Source organism: Malus domestica, chromosome 02 (assembly GCF_042453785.1).
Source record: "Malus domestica chromosome 02, GDT2T_hap1".
Classification (NCBI taxonomy): domain Eukaryota; kingdom Viridiplantae; phylum Streptophyta; class Magnoliopsida; order Rosales; family Rosaceae; genus Malus; species Malus domestica.
In genome coordinates this window covers 5249752-5277499 of record NC_091662.1, presented here as the reverse complement: position 1 = coordinate 5277499, position 27748 = coordinate 5249752, and the positions used below count along the sequence as shown (strand labels likewise).

General features: G+C 35.8%; 5 protein-coding genes across 7 annotated transcripts; 3 read left to right on the top strand and 2 right to left on the bottom strand.

Annotated features, from left to right (window-relative positions):
• Positions 1 to 100: 100 nt before the first annotated feature.
• On the bottom strand, positions 101 to 3402 carry LOC114819410 (glucan endo-1,3-beta-glucosidase 13-like). Its single transcript, XM_029087817.2, has 4 exons — positions 3081 to 3402; positions 603 to 1883; positions 482 to 512; positions 101 to 387 (listed from the first exon to the last, which is right to left on the bottom strand). The coding sequence occupies exons 1-4, from the start codon at positions 3136 to 3138 to the stop codon at positions 249 to 251; spliced, it is 1509 nt and encodes a 502-aa protein (XP_028943650.1). The 5' UTR covers positions 3139 to 3402; the 3' UTR covers positions 101 to 248.
• A 3769-nt stretch (positions 3403 to 7171) lies between these two features.
• LOC103406926 (putative F-box protein At1g26515) lies at positions 7172 to 10675 on the top strand. Its single transcript, XM_070814204.1, has 3 exons — positions 7172 to 7308; positions 7372 to 7436; positions 9263 to 10675. Exons 1-3 carry the CDS (start codon positions 7263 to 7265, stop codon positions 10502 to 10504), a joined length of 1353 nt encoding a protein of 450 aa, XP_070670305.1. The 5' UTR covers positions 7172 to 7262; the 3' UTR covers positions 10505 to 10675.
• A 1780-nt stretch (positions 10676 to 12455) lies between these two features.
• Positions 12456 to 15934, top strand: LOC103449823 (mitogen-activated protein kinase kinase 6). The gene is made up of 8 exons (XM_008389149.4): positions 12456 to 12755; positions 13138 to 13222; positions 13835 to 13975; positions 14656 to 14880; positions 14992 to 15174; positions 15268 to 15491; positions 15580 to 15625; positions 15720 to 15934. Exons 1-8 carry the CDS (start codon positions 12670 to 12672, stop codon positions 15810 to 15812), a joined length of 1083 nt encoding a protein of 360 aa, XP_008387371.2. The 5' UTR covers positions 12456 to 12669; the 3' UTR covers positions 15813 to 15934.
• A 2376-nt stretch (positions 15935 to 18310) lies between these two features.
• LOC103426657 (protein OXIDATIVE STRESS 3-like) lies at positions 18311 to 19332 on the top strand. Its single transcript, XM_008364741.4, has 2 exons — positions 18311 to 18682; positions 18780 to 19332. Exons 1-2 carry the CDS (start codon positions 18396 to 18398, stop codon positions 19030 to 19032), a joined length of 540 nt encoding a protein of 179 aa, XP_008362963.2. The 5' UTR covers positions 18311 to 18395; the 3' UTR covers positions 19033 to 19332.
• A 473-nt stretch (positions 19333 to 19805) lies between these two features.
• Positions 19806 to 27418, bottom strand: LOC103449842 (arginine--tRNA ligase, chloroplastic/mitochondrial-like). 3 transcript variants are annotated; one of them, XM_029087778.2, is made up of 18 exons: positions 27285 to 27418; positions 26794 to 26864; positions 26459 to 26595; positions 26219 to 26294; positions 25977 to 26078; positions 23815 to 24030; positions 23391 to 23471; positions 23153 to 23236; positions 22908 to 23012; positions 22281 to 22459; positions 22048 to 22132; positions 21667 to 21853; positions 21419 to 21476; positions 21026 to 21095; positions 20778 to 20867; positions 20602 to 20670; positions 20377 to 20478; positions 19806 to 20114 (listed from the first exon to the last, which is right to left on the bottom strand). In XM_029087778.2, the coding sequence occupies exons 1-18, from the start codon at positions 27376 to 27378 to the stop codon at positions 20004 to 20006; spliced, it is 1917 nt and encodes a 638-aa protein (XP_028943611.1). In that variant the 5' UTR covers positions 27379 to 27418; the 3' UTR covers positions 19806 to 20003. The 3 variants fall into 3 exon arrangements, with proteins under 3 accessions (XP_028943611.1, XP_028943618.1, XP_028943614.1); XM_029087785.2 differs by having other exon boundaries at positions 26794 to 26868; positions 27285 to 27342; XM_029087781.2 differs by having other exon boundaries at positions 26794 to 26883; positions 27285 to 27334.
• Positions 27419 to 27748: the final 330 nt, after the last annotated feature.

Sequence of the window (27748 nt, the reverse complement as noted above, 5' to 3'; positions counted from 1 at the left end):
GTTGTCGATTCATGAAACTTCGTTGTTGCCGCGACACATCGCGGATGTATATCGTAGCTGCATCGATTGCGTGCAAAAATATGATTCATGGGATCGCATCTTCAGAAGACGAAGCACTATCATACAAAACTTGGGGAGCAGTTTGATGTTCAGCAATTACATTCTTCCCCTTGAAAATGGGGCAAAAACTTTCAAACCAACGCCGCTCCCTGCATATTACACTAATCACCGGAATACAAGAACTGCCATTATCTGGTCTCCGGGGAAAGTAATGACATGAAAGTCACCAGAAAGCAACTAAAAATCCACACCGGAACTCCGCACATTGTGGAAGAGGAAGAAGTAGAAGATATTGCAGTCGTATTACTTGGCACGGTTTTGTTGCTCCTGTACAGAAGTCACAAACAAGAAAAGCTTGGTAAATATGGAGGGCAACATTGACAAACAGAATCCGTAGGGTTTTCTTATATATAAAGCTTACCCAGTAGTCATATAGATGCAGTTGTCATAGCCTGCACAAACAGAGGAAATTAGTTAGTTTTCAGCGAGACCTGTCAAAGAAATCCGGTTTAAGAGCGGAGTTTGGATCCGTGAATACATACTTGGGTTCTTATCGACCTTGATCCCTGTTCCTCCGAAACTGCAAGCAATTTCAGTAGCCCCATTTTGCTGGTAATAATTGTTGAATGCGTACGATGCATGAGAAACGGTATTATCTGGCTCGAAACAAGGCTGGCTAGGCTGAATAGCTCTACAGTCCACATTCCCAGGACCACAAGCCCAATCCAAGGCATTCTGCAAGTCGAGTTCAGAAGCCTTACTCGAAGCAATGCACCATGTCGGTGTCGTTCCATTGGAACTGGTAACATTAGTCTCCGTAATCATATCCACCGAACTTTTTCCAGTGAAATCCAGGTTGTAGACGCTAGTCTGGTCTGGGTAAAATAGCCCCCAGTTCCTCTCAGATTCCAACCCTGGCTTCCTATTTTCGTTAAACAAAGAGAAGATGTACACATCCAGCCTCTCTCCAGGCTTTGCAGGAGTGCCAGTATTGTTAATGACATGGCGAATCAAATTGGTATTGTAAGTTTGTGCATTATCAGGAGTTGCAGCTGTCTCTTTAGGCGATCCTTTTGAAGGCCAGCCCGTCTCAGTGATCATAACTTTGATTGTTTTGAAATTCAGGGCCATCAGCGCATAATATATAGCGTCAATCTGAGCATCAAGCATGTTAGTGTATACCAAACCAGTGTTTGGATCAATAACTTCTGACGATGCATCAAATAGAGCGTAATCCAAAGTGACATTGCTTGGAGAATCTCTGTAAGCATAGTATGGATAAATATCAACCATGAAGGGTGACTGGTTTTCAGCGAGGAATTCCAACAGCGGTTTCAGGAAAGACGCATGGCTGCTATTAAAGGCCCCTGCTGAGGGAGGAAATGATCGGGACAGAACACCGAGGGAATGCGTGCTTGATAATTTGATCTTCTTAGACAGACCAACTTTTTTTAAGGCTGTGAGGACATTTCTCATGGCTGGCATTACTTGGGCAGAGATATTACTGGAGCTCTCAGTAACTTCAGCTCCAACCGTTATGTATGTGATCTTCGTCGCTGGGTAGTAAGGCAGGATGCTGTTCTTGAGCCAGGTGTCTACATTGGATTGGAACTGTGAAAACGCCAACAAATCTGAATTTGGAACCCCAATCATAAGTTCAACGCCAGTGTTTGCAAAGGCCTTGAGAACTTGTATGTTGGAGTCGTAAATCCTAACATATTTAATGTTATGGAGCTGCACAAGCTGCGCTGCTTTGTCAGGCGTCGGAAGATCATCAGCATTTCTACCGTAGCAAATTCCAATGGTACTTCCTCGGCAAACATCTGTCACAAAGATCAACAAGATTCAAACAAATGAAACTCATTCAATTCAAAAATGTCCGGTAACTCAAATACTCAAACACCAACTGAAAAGATCGTATGACCATCAACAGATAGTGGTCTTCCAGCCAAGGTCTACCATTAAACCCGAAACCCTATTACCAAGTCCCGTAACAAATTCCTAGTGATAGTTAAACAATGTCAAAATCCATTAATTATTCGGAATAATCGCTTCCTCTCAAGAACAATTGCAGCATCAGCAATGAACCCTTCCAACTGCCGAAATTTCAAATTTGAATACTTTCCACTTGACCATAGCGTATTATACTTGTTGCTTTCATATCATATTGTATATGGCCAAGACAAGATAGGGTCCCCAAAAGCTCAATTATTGCATTCTCTGTCCAAATGGAAATCCCAAAATCCCACCCACAAGGGAAAAAAAGGTTAAAGATGCAGAGATAGTAGAGGACCTTAAAAATGAAACTCATTAATTTGGCATTGCCCCTTTAAGATCTATATAAATAAGGTTCCAACTTCCAAACAAGTATATTAGATGACATTGAAAAATACTTAACTAAGAGAAATGCTAGACCCTTTTAAAGTGGGACTCTCATGACACCTCACAGTTTAACGTGTCTTCTCGTGTTAACATTATAAAACATTGTGTCAAAAACTGAGAATCTATAGAAAGTCTCACTTTTTGAGGGTCTCCTAAGCATCTCTCCTTAACTTAATATACCTAGCTGACCAAAATAAAATTTAAATAAAAATTTTTATCATAATTTGAGCGATATTTTAATCTAATCTAAGAAACGAAGACAAAGGGACTCTTCTTCTTTAAAAAAATATGGAAACTTGAATACTTTAACCTCCTAAATTCTTAGAATTTCACACACTATATTGAAAAAAAAGGTGAAAATGAGCAATAATGCAGCAAAAGTGGTAACTTGCAAGAAAACGCACCGACATTCGACATTTTCCTTTTTTTGTGTGCATAATGTGTGTGAATTTCTCTAAAAGCACTTGGTGAAAACAAAGATCCTAATAACTAATAAGCCCAATAAGAAAAATCACTTCTTGAACAAAGAAATCCCAGTTGAAAGCACTTCAAATACCATCATCAACATTGCCCATGAAAAGAGAAAGAAAGCAAAAACGACAGAGATAGATAAGAAGAACCCAGAAAGAAAAACAAACCCAAGAGTGTAAGCAGCAGTGAAGTGGCAATGATAAGCCGGAAGAACCCACTTCCCATTTGCTCTCTTTCCTTCTTCTCTTAAACAGCTTCTGCTTCTGCTTTTCTCCTTTCTCTCCGAGCTCCAACCAATTTCTTCAAAGTTCTTCTCCTTCCTTCTTGTGAATAGCAACTGCTCCTTTGTCCTTAGTCCTTTTTGCTCTGGTCAGAGTCAGAGCTCGATCGTGAAAGCACTTAAGCTAATAAGCACTTTTGGATGTACGTATGTATAGTTATTAGTAGGGTGGGAAAAAGCTTTTCAGGGTTATTAGTGCTTGTGTCAGCGGAAGGACCGGACTTGGCAGTGGATTATAAAATCTAGTTAATTCAAAGGCATCGGGTCCGTTTGCTTCTGTTTCCCACTGTTAGCTGCTACTGTTGATTTTCTGCTTGCTTCGATTAAATCTTTAGAATATTAGAATATTAAAGTGAATATTTGCAGGTAAAACATCTCTTTGTCTATTGCTTTTGGATTTTGGTCTGCTAGGTAAAATCTTGAACTGCCTATGCAACAAGTTACCTGTCTCGATTCGGATTCTCTCCTCTCTCATTTTTTTTCTTCTCATTTTCAGTCTTTACTTATTTCAACACTTACGATTAAGTCTGTCAACATTTTATGTTGACTTATTTATAACGAGAGAAAGAGAAAAAAAATGAGAGGACTAGAAGGAAGGAGAAGGGAGGAGAGTTAGATTTTCAACCTACACCAACTAGCTGTTAATAAAAAAAGTCATCCGTCTTTGCATATAGTAATAGGAATAACTTCGAAAAGTTGAGGTTTCACCTTTAAATTATATGTTTCTCAACTCTTCTCTCACACATCATCATGTATATTAGATTTTTAAGTTTAACACACGTACAACTTTAATTGAGTTACGTGAATCACGTGTAAACAAACTTGTTCGCTCTATATCATAGTAGAAAATTCAAATATTACCTTAAATCAATTGGCTATAAAAGAGTGGCTAAATTTCTTTTAAACTTATGCAAGGTTTGTGTTGGTTTTTTTCAATAACCTGAGTATTTTCCTCAAAATACTGGGAATGAATGTATGACAAGTCTTGGGAGTTGGGACAGCCCCTTTAAGCTTTTAAGAGCACTTTCACCGCATAGGGTAATAATTGTCTGGGCAATTGGGCAATTGGGCAAATGCACAATTATTGTCTTAATGAGTAGGAATTGTTCGAGTGTATTTTTACTCTGTAATGAATTGCTCGAGCAATTAACGTTAAAAATTAATTTTAAAATTAAAATATGATATTATGTTTAATTTTGAATAGGATTTAAAATCAATTCTATCACGACACGTATCATTATTCGAAATTACAAATTTTTTTTCAGAATAGTGGTTAGGTAGGATATATTTAATTATTTCCCATTTTTCTATTTATATTTTATCTTCTAACCAAAATTTTAACTAATCTCGTTAAGTCACGTGTCAACATCTAAAAATTACATTTAAATTTTTTCTGTATTTTTTAATTTTAACTAACTGAATTAGTATAAATGTTAATTATTCAATTCAATGTAACAGATCGTGTCACGTGGGCACAACAATCACTTTTAATTCAATGGTCTAGATTTTGCCACGTGTTCGATAACTTGCAGCGTGAGCCCCACGAGGCTTCTCTGTCTCTTGACGTGGCATCACGCACGTGCATTGCACGTGCTTGATGCAAAAGTTTTTTTTGCTTATAACCGACGTTATGCTAATGTCAGCGTGACGTTAGATCACACTCAAGCGTTAGATTGGGCGCAAATTGCATGAGTGCTTCATTCATCAGGCTTGGGCCCTTTTTTCAATTGGCTGAAGCTGCTTTTTTTTGGGGGGGGGGTGCAAAAATTGCCCAATTGCCCGACAAAAAGAGGTGGGCTGGAGCTGCTCTAACTATAAAAGCCCAAATGAAACCGATGGGTAGGCCCATTGCTTCTTCTGTTTTACTATTAATACAGTAATACCAGGGAAACCCTAGCAAACGCATCCATAACAAAGAAAAGAGATAAAAAGAGTATTTCTTGTTCTTTCGGGTTTATCATTAAGTTCTTAATTCTAGAGATTTGATAAGATTATTAGTTGTATTCATTATTAATATAGTGAAAGATTATTGTTGCTATCCCGTAGACGTAGGCATATATTGAAAAAACAACGTAAATTCTCGGTGTTATTTATCGTGATTATTTGTTTTTCGATTTCCAAACTTTGTTCTTGTTTTTCTCATTCTTAAATGCGATATTCTCAACAAGAATGGGATGATTATAGTTCGGATCTTCCCTATACTTTTACACATATATAGTTGAAGTGGGAGGATGTGTGGGGGTTTTTGTTGACAACTCGCGGAAGCAAAATATAGCATTATGGATTTTGAAGGACTGCCAAAACCATGTGTGGGTTAGGGAGACTATTCCCTTACTGTCGATAGTGAGACAATACCATGATAGGAAACGAAGGTGGAGAGTTGATTGTTTTGGTACAATTGGCAAAGGTGATGAGCTACTGATTGAGGTCACTTTGTTTGGATTTTCACCAGGATATGATGACCACCCACCTCAATATTATCTTTATAATATGAAGAGCAAACATGAGAGGACACTTGATTTTACTTTTCCTACAGGGATGCCTTCTGTCTATGATAATCGAGAAGAATCAATGGAGTTAATTACCAGCTATGAAGATAGCATCATCCCCCTTAAACTTCATAACAGTTGTACAGAATCTAGAGAGAAGATGAATCTCAGTGTTGGAAAATAATAATAATTAGATTTATTGTATTGTTTGGATCTTAATATTAGGGTTTGTTAGATTTTGCTCTTTATAAATAAAGCTCGTAGTTTAGTATGAAAAATAACACAATCAAGATATAGCCTTGTTCATATAGCATTCTTGACAGTTTGTATTTTATTGTTAATAAAGTTTTATATTCGGTTAATTCATTGCATACCCTGATATTCAACTTCTCAAACATGAAAATAGAGAGAAATGAAAACCGAATCTGCAATTCTGATTACAATTGAGTATATTTAGTACCTTCCCTGTTTCCGACTAGCGTCCTTTTTTTACTTTCTAAGTTGTAGAAATATGAAATTTTTTGAGCTCAGAGCTGTGCCTAGCGAAGATGAGCTGCAGAGCCGTGCCCAGGGAAGAAGAAAATTAAAGAAGACAAAGGTGGCGGTGGGTGATTCAAAGTGAGAAAGAGAAGAGTTGAGGGGAAAAGAAAGGAAGGGGGAGATAGGAGCAGAAAGAGAGTCTCATTTGTATCAATAGATGATATTAACCCGTCCGGAGATCCCCATGGGACTGGTCCGGAGAAAATCTGCATCCCATCTTTTCCTAGATATTATAATGACATACCAACAAGAAAAAAAAACATCCTTTCATTTTTATTGTTTTTTATCGTGATATATATATTCTTTTTCTCTTAAAAGAAACATTATATTACGTTATTATTATTATTATTTTTTAAGACTACAATATCCCACTCAAATATTACTCAAAACTCGTAAGTGGTCCTTTACCATAATAGTGAAAGGTGTTGAACTCGTGTATGACAGCATAGACTCAAACTATGTTGATGACTAATTGAACAAAATTTATAGTTTGAAGAAAAAAAAAATATTACTCAAAACTCTCATGTACATATAAATGGGCACTTAAGACCCGATTTTCAACTCTATTTGTATGGTTGTTAGATTAATTTGATTGCTTAGGTACCACATCACGTACTAAAAATTTTGTAACAAAGCCGGACGGTGAGGATAACATTGATGACCAAAGTAATAGACGAGGGACGGAAATTGATGAATTTGAAACATAAAGATCCAAATGACCATCATTTTTATGTGGATCCTAAGAATCCTCAAATTTTGTCCGTTTATCGTATATTTGACGGTCATTTTTCGTCAAGTACTATACATATTTAGTTTAAAATAAAAATATTTAAAATAATTTTTAACCACACAATATACAATGAATAGACATAATTTAAGAACCCCAATTCTCCAAATGAAACCGATGGGTAGGCCCATTGCTTCTGTTTTACTATTAATATTGCAATACCAGGGAAACCCTAGCAAACGCATCAGAACATATACACTATTGATTTCCCCTTTGCCACTAGCTACTGCGATCTGCCTTTTGAAGTTTCTAGATGGGTCGAGACCGTCGAGGCTGGAGGCCTTTCAGAAAATTTCAGAAAATTTTTAAGTTTCTCGATGGGTCGAGACCGTCGAGACTTTTGAAGTTTCTTGATGGGTCGAGCCGGGAATCGGTCGGTCCTAGATATTTATTGATGCCGGTCAGAAAATTTCAGAGCAGTGAATTGGTAAGTCTAAAATATAATATAATTGCCGTGCGTTTTCTAAGCTTTTCTCTCTCTCTAGATCGAGAGTCCAGACCTTAGCTTTTCTTCTTATGACTGATTGCATATATTTTTCTTCAAAGTTTTTGGTTTCTTATTGATCAATTCTTGACAACTAAATTCATCCGTCTAATTTGCTCTTTAATTTCTTTTGTGCGGTTAAACTTTTGAAGCATGATTATTTGTTCAGGAACAAAGAAATTTCGTTGTAATAATTAAATAGGCAAATAGTTTTGAATTGAATTAAATTATTGTGAGGATGACCTATAAATAGAAGCTTACAAAATAGATGATTTAAATCCTTAAAGTTCATTGTGGAATGGGTCTCGTAACTAATCCTAATGATCTCTTGTCGTTTGATCCTTAACTCTTACTCCAGTTGAAATTGACATCTAAAATATTTTTTGGTATATTAACCCCATGAACTATTTGAAACTAACATCTTGCCACATGGCGTGTAGCAATTGACCTTTTTGTATTTTTTATTTAAATAATTAATTTACATATTTTAAAAAAAATTATTTAAAAAAGAAATGAATTAAAGACGTAAAACCACTCACTAACGTGAGAGGTTTTGTTTTTTTTTTTCTATAATTTTAAATATTAAATTCATTCAAAATAAAAATATGGTTAAATACTTTAGCTTATTTTGGTTCAATTGTAATTTATGAAATTCTTAAAGGGCAATTTATGGTATTTTGAATGTTTCACCATTTTAGGGTGTTCACTTTATATATATAGATAATTAACTTACATATTTAAAAAAAATTATTTAAAAAAGAAATGAATTAAAGACGTAAAACCACTCACTAACGTGAGAGGTTTTGTTTTTTTTTTCTATAATTTTAAATATTAAATTCATTCAAAATAAAAATATGGTTAAATACTTTAGCTTCTTTTGGTTCAATTGTAATTTATGAAATTCTTAAAGGGCAATTTATGGTATTTTGAATGTTTCATCATTTTAGGGTGCTCACTTTATATATATAGATAAGGCAATTAACCTTTGTTGTTAGATTTTGTCCACTATTTTGTCAAATTCAAGGGTAAATTAATGTTTTTATCATCAATTCTTACTTGTCAGTTATAATCACCAATAAAATAATGACATGTGTATACAGAATAATTTAAAAACTTATAGCATAATAAAAAACATAAAGAAACGAGACGTTTACACAGCGAACCATTTCACATTGTCATTACACATTATTATGTGTCTACCTACATGTCATAATTTTATTGGTAATTATAAGTTATATATAAAAATTGATGATAATAAAAAAACTACTTGCCCTTGAATTTGACAGAATAGTGGACAATATGAAATTCAAGGGCAAGTAGTTTTTTATTATCATCAATTTTTATATGTCACTTATAATCGCCAATAAAATTATGACATGTAGGTAAACACATAATAATGTGTAATGACAATGTGAAATGGTCTGCTATGTAAACGTTTCGTTTCTTTATGTTTTTTATTATGCTATAAGTTTTTAAATTATTGTGTATCCACGTGTCATTATTTTATTGGTGATTATAACTGACAAGTAAAAATTGATGATGAAAAGACTAATTTACCCTTGATTTTGACAGAATAGTGGATGGAATCTAAACGGAAGTGGTTAATTGGCTGATTTTAAATAGTTCAAAGAGTTAATTTATTAAAAAAATAATTCAGGATCATTTTAACTGGAGTAATAATTTAGAGAGTCAATCGCACTTTACCCATATATACATACATATATATGTATATAGAGCTTTTTTATGTATCTCAACAATGCTTAATACAGGAAGAAAAATATAGAGTTACGGACATAGAAGTTGATGATCATCCAACACCAGAGCTCCCAAGTGAGATCATATTCACGCATATACTCCCAAGGCTACCTCCCAAGTTCTTAATAAAGCAGTGCAGCAGCGTATGCAAGTCATGGTCCTCTCTCATCCGCCACCATTCCTTTGTCACTGCTTACCGCAACTTTCAGTGCAGCAAGGGTACTACTAACCTCCTTTTACGGAAGGGGGATCGTTTCTTCTCCTCCCAACTAAACCAAGAAGGGAATCTAACACCCGCCACCCGCCTTTCCACCATTGATATTGAACCGAAATATTATTACTCCGGGGTAAGAAGTTTGGATGGCTTACTGGTTATTGGATCCGATGGTGATGGCCCTGTTACCATATCTAATCCTTCCACTGGAGAGTCTATCCAACTGCCCCATGAAAAAATCGACCGCAAGATATGCCCGACATATTACATTGGGTTCAGTCCATTTACAAACGAGTATAAGGTTCTCCAAATCTTATTGGGTTTTGATGAAAAAGAGGATACTATTATTACGTTGAATATTTTTACACTTGGTATGGATTATTCATGGAGGCCATTACAAGTAGACGTTGGCGATCTTCCTTTTGATCTCCAACATCCCCCCTTTGACATGAGAAGTGACAGGAGAAGTGTGTGTCTTCATGGGGCTATCCACTGGCTACACGAGCAGAGTCAAAGTATATTAGTATTTGACCTCGGCGACGAGGCATTCAGAGTTATTCCGCTTCCTCAGGAGTATGATTATACTAGAGAATGGGAATGGAATGATTATAGTCCGGATCTTCCTATAGTTGAAGTGGGAGGATGTGTGGGAGTGTTTGTTGACAACTCGCAGAAACAAAACCCGTTATGGATTTTGAAGGACTACCAAAACCATGTGTGGGTTAAGGAAACTATTCCCGTACTGTCGACAGTGAGACGATACCATGATAGGTGGAAACTTGATTGTTTCGGTACAATTGGCGCAGGTGATGACCTACTGCTTGAGGTCACTGTGTTTGGATTTTCACCGGGATATGATGACTCCCCACCTGAATATTATCTTTATAATATGAAGAGCAAACATGAGAGGACACTTGATTTTACTTTTCCTACAGGGATGCCTTCTGTCTATGACTATCCAGAAGGACCAATGAAGTTGATTGCTAGTTATGAAGATAGCATCATCCCCCTTAAGCTTCACAACAGTGTCACAGAATCTTGAGAGGAGATGAATCTCGTGTTGGAAAATAATAATAATTAGATTCAGGTGTATTGTTTGGGTTTAGGCCTCTTCCATCCGAATTACTGAAGTCAAAGATGTAGCATCTTCGGTTCATATAGCATTCTTGACAATTCCATATTTCTTTGTTTAATAAAGTTTTATATTAAGTTAGTTCGTTGTATACTCTAATTTATCCTCCGATGGAAGGCTGGAATGTAACCAGTTCGAGCTCTTCTTTTTGTGACTTTGAAAGGATCTGTTTTGTCTTTGTATAAGGACTTGAGTCTTTTTCTTCCCATTCTGGTAGAACTGAAAACTGAATCTGCAATTCTCATAACAATTGAGTTTATATAGTACCAACAAATCACCCTCATCATCGTGCAACGACGAACAAAAACAAGACTCTGCAAGCCCTTTCTTAATACATCTGCATCCTCATCATCGGTGGGAATATAATGTACCAACAATCAGCCTTTTGAACCATTTCTTGAACAAAATGATAGTCTATATTCATATGGTTAATCCGAGAGTGAAAAACAAGAGTTGAGTTTAAAGCTACGGAAGACAAAATATCATAACGAAGAATTGATGATTGTGTTACATGTCTTTTTATTTTTAGTTTTTGAATCGAAGGAGAAAAGAGGGAGCAAGAAACTGTATAATTTCATCGCTATCTTCAAGCTTCGTTGTTTCGTCTACGAGTTTTCTCGATAGTTTCTTTTCTTGTGTACTCTGGATACCATATGAATGGAATCATCGTGTCCATCCCTTTGAGTGGATCGATCCACAATGATATATGTTTTTTTACACATCAAAATCTGCCGTCGATTGTTTGATTCAATTAATTAGGTATTTCTCTTTATATATAAACTGAAGTTGCGAATGTAAAATAGTATTTGACATCATAACTTCTTCAAATATAGTTACGTTCTTTCAAACAGAAGGCCACCCTACTAAAAATTATAGTTAGTAAATTAGTGTCTAATATGCATATTATATATGTACGTACATCTTTTTTTTACATCTTTTTTTATACAAAAAAAAACATAAGTTTTTTGTACAAATGTTATTGATTCGTTAAATTGTACATTTAAAAGGGCTTGAAAACTTTGAGTTTTAATGATAAGGACAAAATAAAGAGTAAAGTGAATAGTACCATGATTGACTTTTTAGTGTAAAAATGTGGTTTTTCGTTAAAGTGAACAGTACCGGATGCTTTTCGTTAAAGTTCCCTAAAATCAATTGATAATATAGAGAGTAGCCCAACCTAAGCCCTTACAGTGTTTCTCTTTTCACAATGTATGATTCTTTTACCTTCAGATTCCCAAATGTTCTCTCTCACGTGTAACAAATATTCAAGTCAAACACGTGTAGAAAAAAATGTAGAAATGATCTTTTATCAGTTATACTTGTAGTTTGTATTTGTTTTTACTGAATTGGTTAGTTAAGTTCGGTCAACAAACTCACTCATTAAGGTATTACTATTATTGTTCGTTAAGCAAGATGAGCATGCTGCAAAAATTATCGCCAATAATGTACGTGAACAACTGACTATAACATGATATTATAATATCTTATAAGTTAAATTGTAATTGTACCTTGTTGATTATTACAAAGCACTTTTGTTTTTCTTGGATTGAGAGAATTTAGTAAGACTGTACATAGAACGTGAACAATTAACCATGTAATTAAGGCATAATTAGATTATGTTTAAAATAAGACTCACTTATACATAACACGTGAACGATTGACCTTAATATAACTCTAAGAGAATTTAGCAAGACTCATACATAAAACGTGAACCATTAAACGTATAATAAAGGCATGATTAAGATGACGTTTGAAATAAAACTCATTCGTACATAACACGTGAACGACTAACCGTAATATGGTTTTTGTTTTCAAGCTAATACCATCCCAACATTATAATAAAATTTCCATATCCAAGACTATTTCCAACGGAAAGGAAAAAAACAAATATTTTATATATAATTTTCGCGGTCTGCTCGTTTGAATCTGTCTACTACTTTCAGTCAATCAAGCCCATCCATCCTCCATAAAATTGAAAAACTCAGTCTCTGCCCCTCTCTCTCTCTCTCTCTCTCTCTCTCTCTCTGTCTGATTTGAAACCCCAGCGACCAGTTCAAAATCCAGCAGGACGAAAGATGAAGACGAAGACGCCATTGAATTTGAACTTGAAGCAGCTCAAGCTCAATGTCCCTGCTCAAGAAGCCAACATCAAGTCCTTTCTGTGAGTAACTCCCTCTCTCTATCTCTACTGAATGTAAAGATTGCATCTTTCATTTTTCTCTGTCCCAAATTTCAATTCTTGATTAGGTTTTTCATTTGGGTTCCGAGAGAATGGAGGGAATTGCAAAGAAAGTTGCTTTTCAAGAAAGAAAAGAAATTTTGGATTTTTCTTTTGCACTACAAAATTTAGATCGTTCACTACCAGCTGGGAATGTCTATAATTTGGGTTTCTGGATTTATATGGAAATTTCATACTTTGGGATTTATGATTGCTATTAATTAGTTTCCTTAACATGTCCTCCTTTGAAGGAAAATCCCCCTTTGTATTTAGGTTTGTTATGAAAATTTCCAGCTTTGACATGCTTTCTTTTCTTGAATTTCAGGACTGCCAGTGGCACATTTCATGACGGCGATCTGCGTCTGAACCAGAAAGGATTGCGGCTTATCTCTGAAGAAAAGGAGACCCCAGTAAGTATAATTTAAGGTTTCCATCTTTTTATTATTTATTTCTGATCTTACATTGATCTTGAAGTGTTCAGTTGTAAGTTGCAAATGATAATTTAATATGTTTCTCATCCCAAATGAGGTAGTTAGGAGTGATGGAATTTGGAGACCGTAATGGTTTCCACCCTGACATTTAGGCTCAATTTGGTTAAGCTTCCCACTGCAGAAGCATGACCAGTAAACTTCTACACAGACCATGAAAAGAGTTGCTTTTGAATTCCGAGTTATTTCAACATCATCATTTGACCTTTAGTATTCTTGGATGAAGATTTTGATTTCGTTTAAAACGTGTCTCAAATGTGTATCAAACTCCATTGAAGTGCTTAAATCCTATGCTTATGATTTAAACCTCTGGGGATTGACTTCTGATCTTAAGTTAGAAGGGTTTACTGCTTGTGTTTGTGTCTGTTTTTGCATCCTTCCATGAACACATGCTCGGTGTTCTTGTCTTTTGATGAGTATATTTTCTATTATCCGCACAGAAATGTCCTTGTGAATGTCTTTTTAATAGATATATTTTCCTGTTTACTATATGGTCTATAGACTCAATATTACAATTGCCTATTTGGTATATAGGATCAAACTTCTGACAGTAAGGAGCTCAACTTTGAAATTACATTGGAAGATCTTGAGACTATCAAAGTGATCGGGAAGGGAAGTGGTGGTGTAGTACAACTTGTTCGTCATAAATGGGTCGGAAAACTATTTGCCTTGAAGGTCAGTGCGCTAGCAATGACAACTGCTCTCTTATTTTTTGTGTACTTGCCTTTATCGTGTTATGTCGTATTTTCTCTGTTTCTTATGTGATGATAATTGATTTAGTGTCGTCTCAAGCGAGGTATGAGATGAAGTTTTCTTCTTGAACCATAGGGCTTATGTGCAAATTACAATTGTAATAGGACTTTTTAACGTTGCTTTGTAACCTAAGGTTTGATTTAGTTAAGGATTCAAGCGGAATGGATATTAAAAGAGTTGACGTGTTATGCATACCAGAACAATGTAGTGATGAAAGGAGGGAAAAGAGGCACTTTATAGTTCATATACTTATTTTGGTAATTCTTTTAAATAAACAAAAAAATCTGATGGTGGTTATGAAAATCGTTTAGCGAAGACATGGGGGGATTGCAACCAATAGGATTTTCCTAATCCTACCTTCCCAGAAAGAAGAGCATGAGATTCTTCTGTAGCATACCGTCCAGTTATATCCACCTCTTAGTTATTGCTTGTTAGAACTGTGATCCTCATTGACTATTTCGGGTCTAGCCCTAATACTGTCCAGTTATATCCACCTCTTTCTGAGTAAAAAGTCGCTGTGATGAGTATCTGATGCAATTAGGACATTGCGGCTCTTAGTTCGTTCTGTTTTACTAGGATTTCTTTTTTGTTCTGTTCTCCAGGTGATTCAGATGAACATACAAGAGGAAATTCGTAAACAGATTGTGCAGGAGCTAAAAATAAACCAAGCAGCACAATGTCCACATGTGGTGGTTTGTCACCACTCATTCTATCACAACGGGGCCATTTCTCTTGTGTTAGAATATATGGACCGGGGGTCTCTTGCAGATGTGATCAGACAAGTTAACACAATTCTTGAACCATATCTTGCAGTCGTTTGTAAACAGGTATACGAGCGTATGTTTTTACTTTTTAATGAAATTGAAGTCTTAACTCACTTGCAACAACTTGCAGAAGTCTGTTTTACCCTTAGCTAAAGATCTTTACTTGTGCATCAGGTTTTACAAGGTCTAGTGTACTTGCATAATGAAAGACATGTGATACATAGAGACATAAAACCATCCAATCTGCTAGTAAACCATCAAGGGCAGGTGAAGATCACCGATTTTGGCGTGAGTGCTTCGCTAGCTAGCTCTATGGGTCAAAGAGACACATTCGTTGGTACTTACAATTACATGTCGGTAAGTAATGATCTTTTTCCCATCTTTTTTCACATGTAATTACCCGAAAACATCAAACAAGGCTCATGAAACTATGATACATTTGTCTTTCAGCCGGAGAGGATTAGCGGGAGTACTTATGACTATAGCAGTGATATTTGGAGTTTAGGCTTGGTGGTACTCGAGTGTGCCATCGGTAGGTTTCCTTACATGCAATCTGAAGATCAACAAAGCTGGCCAAGCTTTTATGAGCTTTTGGAGGCAATTGTGGAAAGTCCACCACCTTCAGCTCCTCCGGATCAGTTCTCCCCCGAGTTCTGTTCTTTCGTGTCTTCCTGGTAATCAGATATTTACATGCATTGTTCACCTTTTCATATCAAACGCACTGCAATGCTGACTCTCTATATTTTCTTATTCGATCTGCAGCATACAGAAGGACCCTCAACGCAGATCATCATCTTTGGACCTTTTGGTTAGTAATCCGGTGATTTTCTTTTTCGGTTTTGAACGCTCTGGATTTTGTTTCAGTCATCAACTTGATAACGAATTCATGTTTACCCTTTCAGGGTCACCCCTTCATCAAGAAATTCGAAAACAAAGACATTGATCTCGGGATTCTGGTTGGCAGCTTAGAACCTCCTGTAAATTTTCCAAGATAGTTCGTCGCTGCAATGTAACAATGTTTTCCCCATATGTATCAGTGTTCAGTTTTGATCAAACCATTACATGAATTCTCTTGTAGTAACTACAGCTTTTCATTCGAAGTATTTGTTCTTAAAAATTGAGGGGCGTAATGTTCGTTTGGCAGATACTTTGCTCGCCATTGTTTAAAATTCATTTTCTTGTGAGGCCTATCAAAAGAATCTTCAACATGAAAAGCTGACAACGTTATTCGTAAGACAACTTTTCCAAAAAAATTAGGAATCATTGCAATTGGGTTTCATGGTCTCACCTATTGAACGCTTGTGAGAGTGATCTCATGAATTACGTACTCAGACAAACTGTTGTATTAAAAATCTTCTCCTATATCCAATACGATCTTGCCAAATAACTTAAAAACCCTAATGATAAGTAGGTGGACTGATGAACAAAAGGAGACAAGGCTCCATATCTCCACCATATAACAAGATGATCTCACAACAATCCTATTGCCTATTGGTATCTATTTTCCATATTTAAATAATAAATATCCTTTCTATAAATAGAAAAAAATCCGAAGAATGTGGTGTGGATGAGGTTACAGAAGAAAAGATGGAATGAGTGAGACAACGGGGGGTGGTGGGGATGGAGATAGGGATAGGGAGAGGTCGGTAAAGGCCATCAAGCTGGGGTTTTCTGTGGGCTTTTTGTTAAAAAAACAAAACCATTAAATTATATTATATAGGGGTTTTTTTATGGGAGGCAGATTCTCTGCCCTTCCACTTCTTATGTCTTCCTGTTTGTGTAGTCACGGTTAAATCACGTCAATATTTTATATTACTATTCATTTTTATTTTATTATCGTTATAAAAAAATAATATAAAATGTTGACGTGACTTAACCGTAACCACACATAACATGAGGGCACAGAAAGTAGGAGGGCAAAGAATCTGCCTCTTTTTTAAGTCCAGCAGATTTGGCGATCCTGACCCAAACTAAATAAATAAATAAATAAAAAATTTCAAGTTTTTTAATTTTTTTTTTGTTTTGTATGAATATTTTGCTATTAACATGGATATATAAGATTAAGAAGAATAACAAACATTTCTTAAAAAAATAAAATAAAATAATAATAATAAACATGGAAATGGCAGCAAAATCAGAAGCAGAAGAAAGCATGTGGTGGGAGATTGCCCATCAAAACACACATCCAATCACCGTGAGCTGTACTAAGTCAACCCTCCCATGGTCCTTATCCTCATTCCCGTTCTTTACTAAGCGTACGTATCCTCTCCGATCTAAAAGAACGAAGCCCAAAATGATTAAATGATCCGGATCGTTAAAATTTGATCTAATAATTATAATAATTATAATTTTAAGAGATTCTTTATTTATAGCAGTTGAATTAAATTTCAACGGTTCAGATCATTTGATTATTGGGCTATGTTTTTTTAAATTCGGAAAAGATCTATACTCCTTTACTAAACCCCACAACTAAAAAAGTGTAATAAAGTTGGTTAAAACATCATGTCTTGTTTTTACAATATATAGTTTGAGGTGCGACACGCTTTGAATTATTTTTTCTTATAGATTTCTCTAAATTTACAGTTGTCGAATTTAATGAATAAAAAAATTAAAAATAATAACACTTATTTGCAATTAAATAATAAGCAGTTGTACTTACAATTTTTATCAGGTGAATTTACGTGATGAAAACTATAAGAATATTTCTCATCATTTAAAAACAAGTATTGTTCTTACGCATGTGAGGAGAAGTTTTAGAAAACAGAATTTTCAAGGTCAAGTACAAAGGAGGATACTTCGCTGCTGAATTTGCAGCAGCCAAGTCTTGTTTTCCAAAGTAAAACTTGCGTCCAAGATAAATGAAATTTTATACGCTTGCAATTTTTAGTTATGAAAGCGTGACAATTGAACTCTACAACCATTAAAATACACATAAAAAATCATCTCTAAATTCTTCCGAAAAGTTCTGTTAAATCTATAAAAAAAAATATTCTCACTTTGTCTTGAAAAAAACCTTTAACACTTTTTCTTTATGTTTTCACCCTTTTATTCGAATTTAAAATTTTATATCATCTATTCGGATTGTTGAAGACAAATTTAAAATTAACAATTCATAAAAGGTGGTGCTATTCTCACATCATTTTCTACTTTTTACACATATTTTTCAATTTTCGAACATCAATTGAATGAATTAAAAAAAAAAAATCAAACTATAAAAATAACAAAATGTATGTATATAGTAAAAATATTGTGTAGTTACCACCACGATACGGAAACCTGTCATGACTTTATGAGGCAAAAGTTGCCCTAAAGATGATGAGTCAGTCACTCAGATATGGATGTCTTCCAGGTTGGAGCGATGGAGCTTATCTATTTCTAGTACCATGGGAAAGCAAATAAATTTAGACCATAAGAATGTGATGACGACAAAATCCGGGATAAAGCGTTATATAGGTAAATTAAAATTAATATAAAAATATAACAGAACAGTCAGTGTTATCCATCTCCTTATTTATACACACACACAAACACACACACACATATATGCTCCAAAATCTTCAACGTTAAGATTTCAAGAAATGGGTCGTCGTGAAGAAGAAAAGAGAGTTTTGGGGAATCAAAATACAGAAGAAAATCATGCTTATCAAGTTAAACAGGAATGCTGGGTTTTCAAGGAAGAACATGAAGAAGATATTTGTGACACGAGATCTGTTGAACCCTTCATGGAAAACTCTATGAGCTCCGCGGAATCATCATTTTCATCTGACTTGGTTGAAGATGCTGCTTCTTCTTCTTCTACCTCGTCGTCGTCGTCGAACGGCCCGCTTTTCGAATTATCTGACCTAATGATCCATCTTCCTATCAAGTAAGGAGCCGGGCAATGTTCTTTCTGTTTACGTTGATGATTTATGTTTCCGTTATTATTATAGGGTTTCTGATTAGGGTTTGTTATGTGTATGCAGGAGAGGTTTATCAAAATGTTACGAAGGAAAGTCACAATCGTTCACAACCCTAGCAAGTGCGACGAGCTTGGAGGATCTGGCAAAAAAGGTGGAACCTTACAGGAAGAAAATGAAGCCATGCAAGAGCTTTGGTGGCGCTTTTGATGGTCACAAATCACCATATCTTTCTCCAAAATCCATTATTTCAAAGAAAACTTCGAGAGGAGGGTCTTTCTTGTATTCCATTAGTAACAGAGGAAAATTATTGGGTTAATTAATTAGCTACTTAAGCTTTAATTTATCCATCCCTGTACATAAAAAAAGAAAAAAAATATAATTATGCGCAAACACATTAGAAATTTGGCATGGTTTTGTCTTGCAGAGTTAGGATTTAATCTTGTAACCGAGAAAAAAAAAAGACTTAGATTTCGATCTGGGTTTTTTTTGTATGCTAATTAGTTGTTTTTGTTTAATTAATTTACGGAGCTCTATTGTTTTGAATATGTAATTATAGAATTCTGTGCATAAACTGCACATTTTTATAACCATAATTCAAATCCGATCACCTTTCTCATCGCGATAATTTTAAGTATTCGTTTTTTGTGTTAGAGAGGTAAAGGCATATTGAAGAAAGTAGAAATGGGGGAAGAATGGATGGAGGGCGGTAAGAAAGATAAAAGAGAAAGGGAGAAATGGAGGAGAATTTACTGATCAAAATAGCGTAGTATTTTTTATGTTAAAATTGACTCATTTATTTTACGCTTTTACCTTGCGAATAAAATCAAACTAAATAGTTATCAAACAAACTTTTAGGTGACAAATTTATTGTACATTGGTATGGAGGCTTTCACCGAAAGAATGAGGTGTTCCAGTAGGTTTAAAAGAAGTTATACTCACGCTCTCTTTCTCATCTTACACCTTTATATTTGCGATTTTTAAACTGAACAAATCAAATAAAAATCGAAGGACAGAAGTAACAAGAGATGCAGAAGAAGAAAAATGGAAGCGTGAAACTTACTTCCTAGGTTAATTATGGGAGTCACATGATTCTTCTGTTTGCAAAACCATAGCCATTGATTTTTATCTACTTTTATCTATCTGTTGATGCAAAACTTCGAATGAGGGAGACACGAAAACGACGAGACGTGTATGAGAAGAGTCGGATTACAATTTTACAGTGCAAACGGAAAACAAGCATTCAAACATCCCTGCTAAGATGGGTTACAACACTATATTGGTCCACCATCATATCTTGTAAACCGGTTCGATTCCGAGAAGATTAAAACATTTCCTCATCACAATGGCTGTTGCTTCACAAAGCAAGAGTCTGCTCGTTTCCTCAGGAGACCCGACAACCTGCCCAGTTTCGGAAACCAATGAAGATTCATTAAGATTGTTGCAATCGTATTCAACAAAACATCATGTATATTCACCAAATTCCATTGTATACGCTAAGGCATTTGCGGTTTTCCTAGCATTCGCCTAGTAAGGTAAGGTAAAATCGGCAGATGAACAACGATTTGGTTACTTCGTTCGGTTATTAAGTAGAAGATCAAAAGCCATCGTTGAGTTTAATACTCATCTACGTAAAGCATGAGACAAGCAATGACGGATGTACCTGGCAATTGGAGTAGAATTTTTTGGTGAAGACTTCTGATAAATTGTATAGGTATTCGCACAAAACATTCGGCAATAGATTGGTGCAGGTCTCCTCCACGTTCTGAAAGGTGAAGAGAAAAATATACAACTGTGAGTTCCGCATGTATTGCGGCAGTAATCAACGAAGACTCAAGCTATGGACACAAGGAAAGCAACAACCAGTTCAGTTATTGCATGGACATACCTCTGAAAACTGTAGCAAATGAAGCCCCAATTCACGCTCACCGTCATGATCCAACACAATTTCCCCCGTCTGTTTCAAATAAAAAAAATAGCATCAGACCTCATCCACCGGTTTCCAGTGGTGCATAGGAATAAAGAAGCGCAGATAACAATGTGGAAAAATGCAGCTGAACTTACTTTTTTCAATTCCTCTATGTTTTTGCCAGATTTCCTTATGATGGAACAGATCCGAGCATGAGCGTAGAGCAAGTAAACAGCAGTGTTTCCCTGCTCAAGTAGTTTCCGAGCAGTAGGACATAAAGCATTAGTAACATAGTTTAATACATATAGGACAAGTAATTAGAACAACATCAGAAACAAGAGTCTACAACAAAATCTTGAAACAATATTAATGCAAAGCCTTAGCCAAATACTAGTTGACGCACCTTGTCACTTAGCATTTGATCAAAATCAAACGTGTAATTGGTCAATCTGTTGTTCTTCAGATCAGCATACCTGTCAAAAAATTAAGAATATATAAAAATCAAGTCCCGTTCTAGAAAATCTACAGGCTGGACTAAGTATGCAATTACTCATATACACTCTCTCTAAATGTTTTTATAATCTGGATACCATGGAGTTTTTAACCATTCCTAAGGTTCTTCAAGAAATACTACATCGATACATCCATTCACGTTCAGGATGCAGAAAATCTGGGGCAGTAGTCACAGTTTATATGTTCTCGTAAAATTTACCTAGGCTAACCCAACCCATCCATTATGAAGACGAGATAATTACAACATAACCATAAGAAACTTATCAAAGTTTAGGCAGCTTACTTAACAGCACCGTAACCAACAGCCTCTGCAATTTGATTAAGCTCCTGCTCTGTCCAGCCTGATTATGATTTAAAGAATAATTACCCAATTGAGAAGATTCGGAGGTTAGGAGGTACAGAAGACTAATCTATGCTAAGATGACAAATACAATTCCCTTCAGAATATATTATACATCTCTGTGAATAAAAGGAAGATATAAAGTTAAACCACATTTATAGACTTTTGAAGATAGGTATAGGATATCATACCACGTTCAACAAGAACCTTTTTACTACGATCCTTGGCTTCATCAAGCAAATCAACCAATCGGACCACCTCACTAGAGCGAGTGCGAAAGCGTTTTCCATCTTCTCCAAGAACAAGACCAAAACCAACATGAGTAACTTTTGGTTTCAAGGCGCCATCAGTTGGGAGCCAACCTGCACGTTTAGCTGCCTGAAACCAAACATCAAATTATGTTCAATTATATAACTACATCGTATTACCCTATGCCTTGGAAGCGAGAGCATGAGCTTGAAAGAACATTTATGCTACGAGATAACTAATTACAACAAGAACATAGACCACAAAATGCACAAAACACCCCAAATCAGGGTATGCAGAGACAGGTCACAGTTTTAGCAACGTACCTCGAAAAACATATTAAAATGCTGCTGCTGGCCAACATCGGTAACATATATGATCCAATCAGCTTTCTCCTCATTCAGGCGATACCTATACAATACATTACAAGTAGAAAGACGTCAGTAAGAATCACAACTTACTCTCAAGGCTAACTGACTGACCATAAAGTAACGGGTTTGACTTATAAAATCCAAAAATCCAGGAAATTATCAAAAAAAAAAAAAAAAAAAAACCATACCAAAGAGCTGCTAAATCAGTTGAAGCATAGTTGAAACCGCCATCGCTCTTGACGACAATAAGGGGGATGTTAAACCCTTCCAGAAAGATTACACGAGCACCCTGGCTGTCCTCAATTAACCCTTTATCACTCAATTCTTTTAAAACCCCAGGAATATATGGGTTATAAAAACTCTCACCCTGTCAGAAATAAAAAGTAACAACAAATGCATATAACTTCACTGCTTGCTTTCACCAACTAAAGATGCAAAATTAAATCCAACAAATATTCTATACCATACACAGTTATTACAAACAAAAAGTATCCACGTTCCATTTCGACCACATTGCAATATATTCAGGGCACAAAAGTAAACAACCAACTTGCTGGACAAAACCAGGTTTTCCTGTAATGCACAATCTAGGTGGAAAGGAATGGTACTTATCTTCTAATGTCCCACTCATAAGAAAAGATTACGTGCATAAGATGAAGTGCATAATATAAAAGCTTCTGTATGCGTAGGATGGACATGGCCATCTCATATTATTTTACATTGCGTCTAATTTCAGTAAACTTGTTGTCTTATTCAAAGGGATACAAGAATATCAATAGCCTGCCATAAGAGTATCCTGCAAAGTTAGAACATACCTTTTCCTCTAAATGAACTCCAAGGCGTTCATAGACCTTGTGAAATTCTTTACGACTGATTTCACAGATCTTCAGCCATGCATTTCGGTACCTCAGTTCACCACCCTGCAAATTGAGTTGAATCACAACCAATTATTAAGAGAAACATAAAAGACATTCTCACATACTTTTAAATTTTTACTAACATCGTGGACAGAGAGATAAACCTCATGTTCTTTGTGCAACTAAAAAAATGCATAACTCACCTGAAGGGAAACCACTGCCCGTTGTGCTCTCTCCTTAAAAGCAGGATCATCATCGAATCTCTGTTTTGATGCTTTATAGAATGCCTAACAAAACACCATTCAATTAAAGTCACTAACAATCATTTTTATTTTCTGATTCACCATGCCAAAGGAAGTTTACCAAAACAGAATGGACCTGATAAATAATACAATACAAGCATTTAAACGACTAAAAGGTAAGGAGAATACTTTCACTCACCTGCAGATCACCAATGGCTGTTTCATTAACATCTTCTATGTTCGGGAACTTTTCAAAAAGAAACTCAATCAACATACCAAACTGCAATAGACATAGAACTTATTAGAGCCATACCTTACTGATGAAAAAAAGGAGTGCTTGTCTATCAAGCATATTGACCAATGAGCTAGGAAGACATAATATCTGCCTATCGCTGTATTCCTAGGGTCAGAAGGGTGTGATGGTTACACTAACGAAGGGTATAATCACAAACACAAATAAAAAATGCCTATGGTATGCATGTATGTAAACATAACATGTGTGTAAAAGGCAAGTACCACATGTTAAATGGTAGGGAAACCTGAAAAGTCCCAGTTTACCAATAGTTTCTCTTTTGGAATCTGGATTAGTTACATATGCTATAAAAATGCAAAAACTACATCACCTGTGTCCCCCAGTCACCAACATGATTTCGTCGAAGAACTTCAACATTTGAAAACTCCAGAATACAAGCTAGTGTGTCCCCAATAATAGTTGACCTTAAGTGGCCCACATGCATTTCTTTAGCTATATTAGGCGAGGAAAAGTCAACCACAGCCCTTTTGATTGGAAGCTGTGGCGCCCATTTATCGATGCCATCAGTAAGCATCTTTTGTATGCTCTGCACCAACAATTATTCTCAGTTACATTTAGGTAATCTAGCGAACACAGAATAGTAAGTTCTTGGGTAAAAATAAGAAGAAAAAAAAAACACAAAAACAAAGTTAGATAGAAAGAATAAAAATCTAGTAGTCTTCATCCATCAAAATATTTCTTCTCGCATCTTTGAACTCCTTTGCAAAACAAAGTCATAACATTGTCTCACTCAGGTTTTAAAGATTTTCCACCTTTTAACTGCGTGAGCAAGAAAAAATTAGCACATAAAATAAAGAGTTTTAACCAATAATAACTAGAAACCCATAGCGTCGAAGCATTTCTTGTACATGCCAAAGTGTTTGACCAAGAACTCACTGACGTTCCCCATCCAAAATCAAAGGTTATTTTCAAAGCCAAAGAACCAAACACTAGGAAGTTCAGAATGACAAACACAATGTAGTATAGATACTTGGGTAATGTCTCATACTGAGACACCTAGTACATGGCTTTGCCCACGATCAATGTCAAACCGAGCAGGAGTGGATACTCCATCTGAACCGCAAATACGAGCAACATGAAGAACATAGATTCGACTCCTATTGACTTTAGCACGAAGGACACAAGTTCAATAACATAGAAGTCATGTGATGAATTGATCTTCCTACCAAAATGTTTTGGATCAATTGTCATAGCGAAAAAGAATGCAATCAAAGCCAAAAGGAAACCGGGATTGATATCCTTAGCTTAGAACTCTCACTCAAACATTGTTAAACGCCAAGAAATTTCTCAACAATTCCTTCAAACAAACTTCGGAACAACACTACACTTCAGCCTTATGAAATGTAGAAAAACCCAGAAAGATCAACAAATCTTCAAATGTTCCTTGCAACTTCGGCTTCGGCCTTTGAAGTGCAGAAAATCAACAAATCTTCAAGCTTTGATACATCAAGAAAATATATGCGAAACCCAAAAGATTTGTTGATTTTCTGCACTTCAAAAGTCGAAGCCGAAGTTGTAAGGAACATTTGAAGATTTGTTTATCTTTCTGGGTTTTTCTACATTTCATAAGGCCGAAGTGTAGTGTTGTTCCGAAGTTTGTTTGAAGGAATTGTTGAGAAATTTTTTGGTGTTGAACAATGTCTAAGTGAGAGTTCTAAGCTATGGATATCGATCCCAGTTTCCTTTTAGCTTTGATTGCATTCTTTTTCGCTATGACAATTGATCCAAAACATTTTGGTAGGAAGATCAATTCGTCACATGACTCCTGCATGATAGAACTCGTGTCCTTCGTGCTGAAGTCAATAGGAGTAGAGTCTATGTTCTTCATGTTGCTCGTATTTGCGGTTCAGATGGAGTATCCACTCTTGCTTGGTTTGACATTGTTCGTGGGCAAAGCCATGTACTGGTGTCTCAGTATGGGACATTACCCAAGTATCTATACTACATCGTGTTTGTCATTCTGAACTTCCTAGTGTTTGGTTCTTTGGCTTTGAAAATAACCTTTGATTTTGGATGGGGAACGTCCGTGAGTTCTTGGTCAAACACTCTAGCATGTACAAGAAATGCTTCGACGCTATGGGTAAGGCTTGAATTTCTAGTTATTATTGGTTAAAACTCATTAATTTATTTTATGAGCTAATTTTTTACTGCTCACGCAATTAAAAGGTGGAAAATCTTTAAAACCTGGGTGAGACAGTGTTATGACTTTGTTGCCAACTTTGGTTTGCAAAGGAGTTCGAAGATGCGAGAAGAAATATTTTGATGGATGAAGACTACTAGATTTTTAATCTGTCTTTATTCTTTCTATCAACTTTGTTTTTGTGTTTTTTTTTCTTCTTATTTTTACCCAAGAACTTACTATTTCGCTAGAAACACTAATAAAGCATCTTTTATGTCCACACGAAAAAATTCAACAATTGAATAAAGAAGTTATTAGTATAATTTTCAGTCGCATAAAAGTTCAAACAATACCTTAGCCAACCATTTCTTTGACAAGACAACATTCACAAATCCAGGTCCTGCTACAGAACACGATTCTATGATCTCCGAATCAGGAAGATTTTTCATGATTGCCTATAAAATGAAACACCAGTCATTATTCAATGCTTTCAACTCAACGCCTAAATAGAAACCACCATCTAAGCCACAATTATAGAAAATATGGATAAAACAAGTTCAATGTAGAGAAGTACAGTAAAGGTGAACGTTAGTACCTGTCCCACAGATGGCGGACCCCTAAACTCACTGCCTTTTCCTTTTACTTTAGACCATAGACCCATGGCATTGTTACTGCACCAAAGAAAGACTTGCGAGTTCAGAAAGAAGTCCGCACAAGCCATGAATTACAGATTGAAATACATTTTAAGTGACAGCAACAAAAAAAAAGATACATTCTTTTACAGTTGCAAGAAAAATCCAATATGTACAATTTAGAATAAAAGACTATAATGTACCATTGATAATCGCCAAACTTCCCAGTGCAAGCAGCAATCACTGGCTCGACATCTGGCTCATCGGGGACTATTCTTCTGAGCGAGACTTCAAACAGTTTCGCTAACTGTCGCTTTGTATTTCCCACATTCTCTTCTTCCTGTGCCAAACAACAGCCACAAATCAGATACAAGCATACAACTCAATTGTTCAGAAAATCGATTACTGCTCAAAACATAATGTGCGGCACCACAAGCTACACATTGCAGGAATTTTCTCACAGTCAAACACACACACACAAAAAAGGCTAAACAAAGTTGGTAAAAAGTAAAAGTTATGTGTAAAAGGAATAACTTACAGTCGCCATTGTGGATACTGAGTGGGACTTAGCTGCAAAAATAAGCTTCCTAGATGCCGCCTTCAACAAGTCTGTCTAGTTTCACAATTACTACATTAAATTACAACAAAAATTATGAATTTCGAACTTCTCAAATCAAATTAATAAAAACCCAAAAAAATAAATAAAAGTTGAGTTAATCGAAAAACTAAAAGCACAATCTTGAGATAATTACAAAAAAAAATATAAGCATAAAACTGGGTTGCATTCATGAACTTCTGAAAGAGTAGAATACATAAAAGCAACCTACAGAAACAACCCATTTCAATATCGAGTGTGAGCAGTAAAAAGCATCAATCTTTACAAATATTTCCTGAAAGAATCAACCTTTACATACATACATACACACATATATATATATATATATATATATAACTAGAGAGAGAAATAGAGAGAGACAGAGAGAGAAATAGAGGAGAGAGAGAGAGAGAGAGAGAGAGAATATGGCTCACCGGCGGCGGGGAGGGAAGGAGAGGGGTGGAGGGAAGAGAGTCGACAGAGGGAAGGAGAAATCGGCGCTATCAGATTTAAGTGGGAACCTAGCATGTTACTCTCTTTTCTTTTTATTTCTGTTTTCCCTCGAAATTTTTCTCTATTTATATATTCGTCTTTTTGGTTGCCCAATTTTTACAGGTTGGAGGAAAAGTTCTTCTGATTGGCCAATGGGACGATGCCATGTCAGCCGATAGTGGATAGGGGTCCCACACGTTGAAGGGCTTTCACAAGTAAAGATGTTTGGACTGGAGTGTGGACTTTGAAATTTTGGACTTGCAGTACACGGCAATCTTAGAAAAAGCCCAAGTTCACATGTGTTTTTGTATGCTTGTAGCCCAAGTTCAATGTTTGTATTTTAAAATAACTGTAAGCGTTTTAATCACAAGCGGCCAACCACGTTTGACAAAAAAAGCTAAAAATG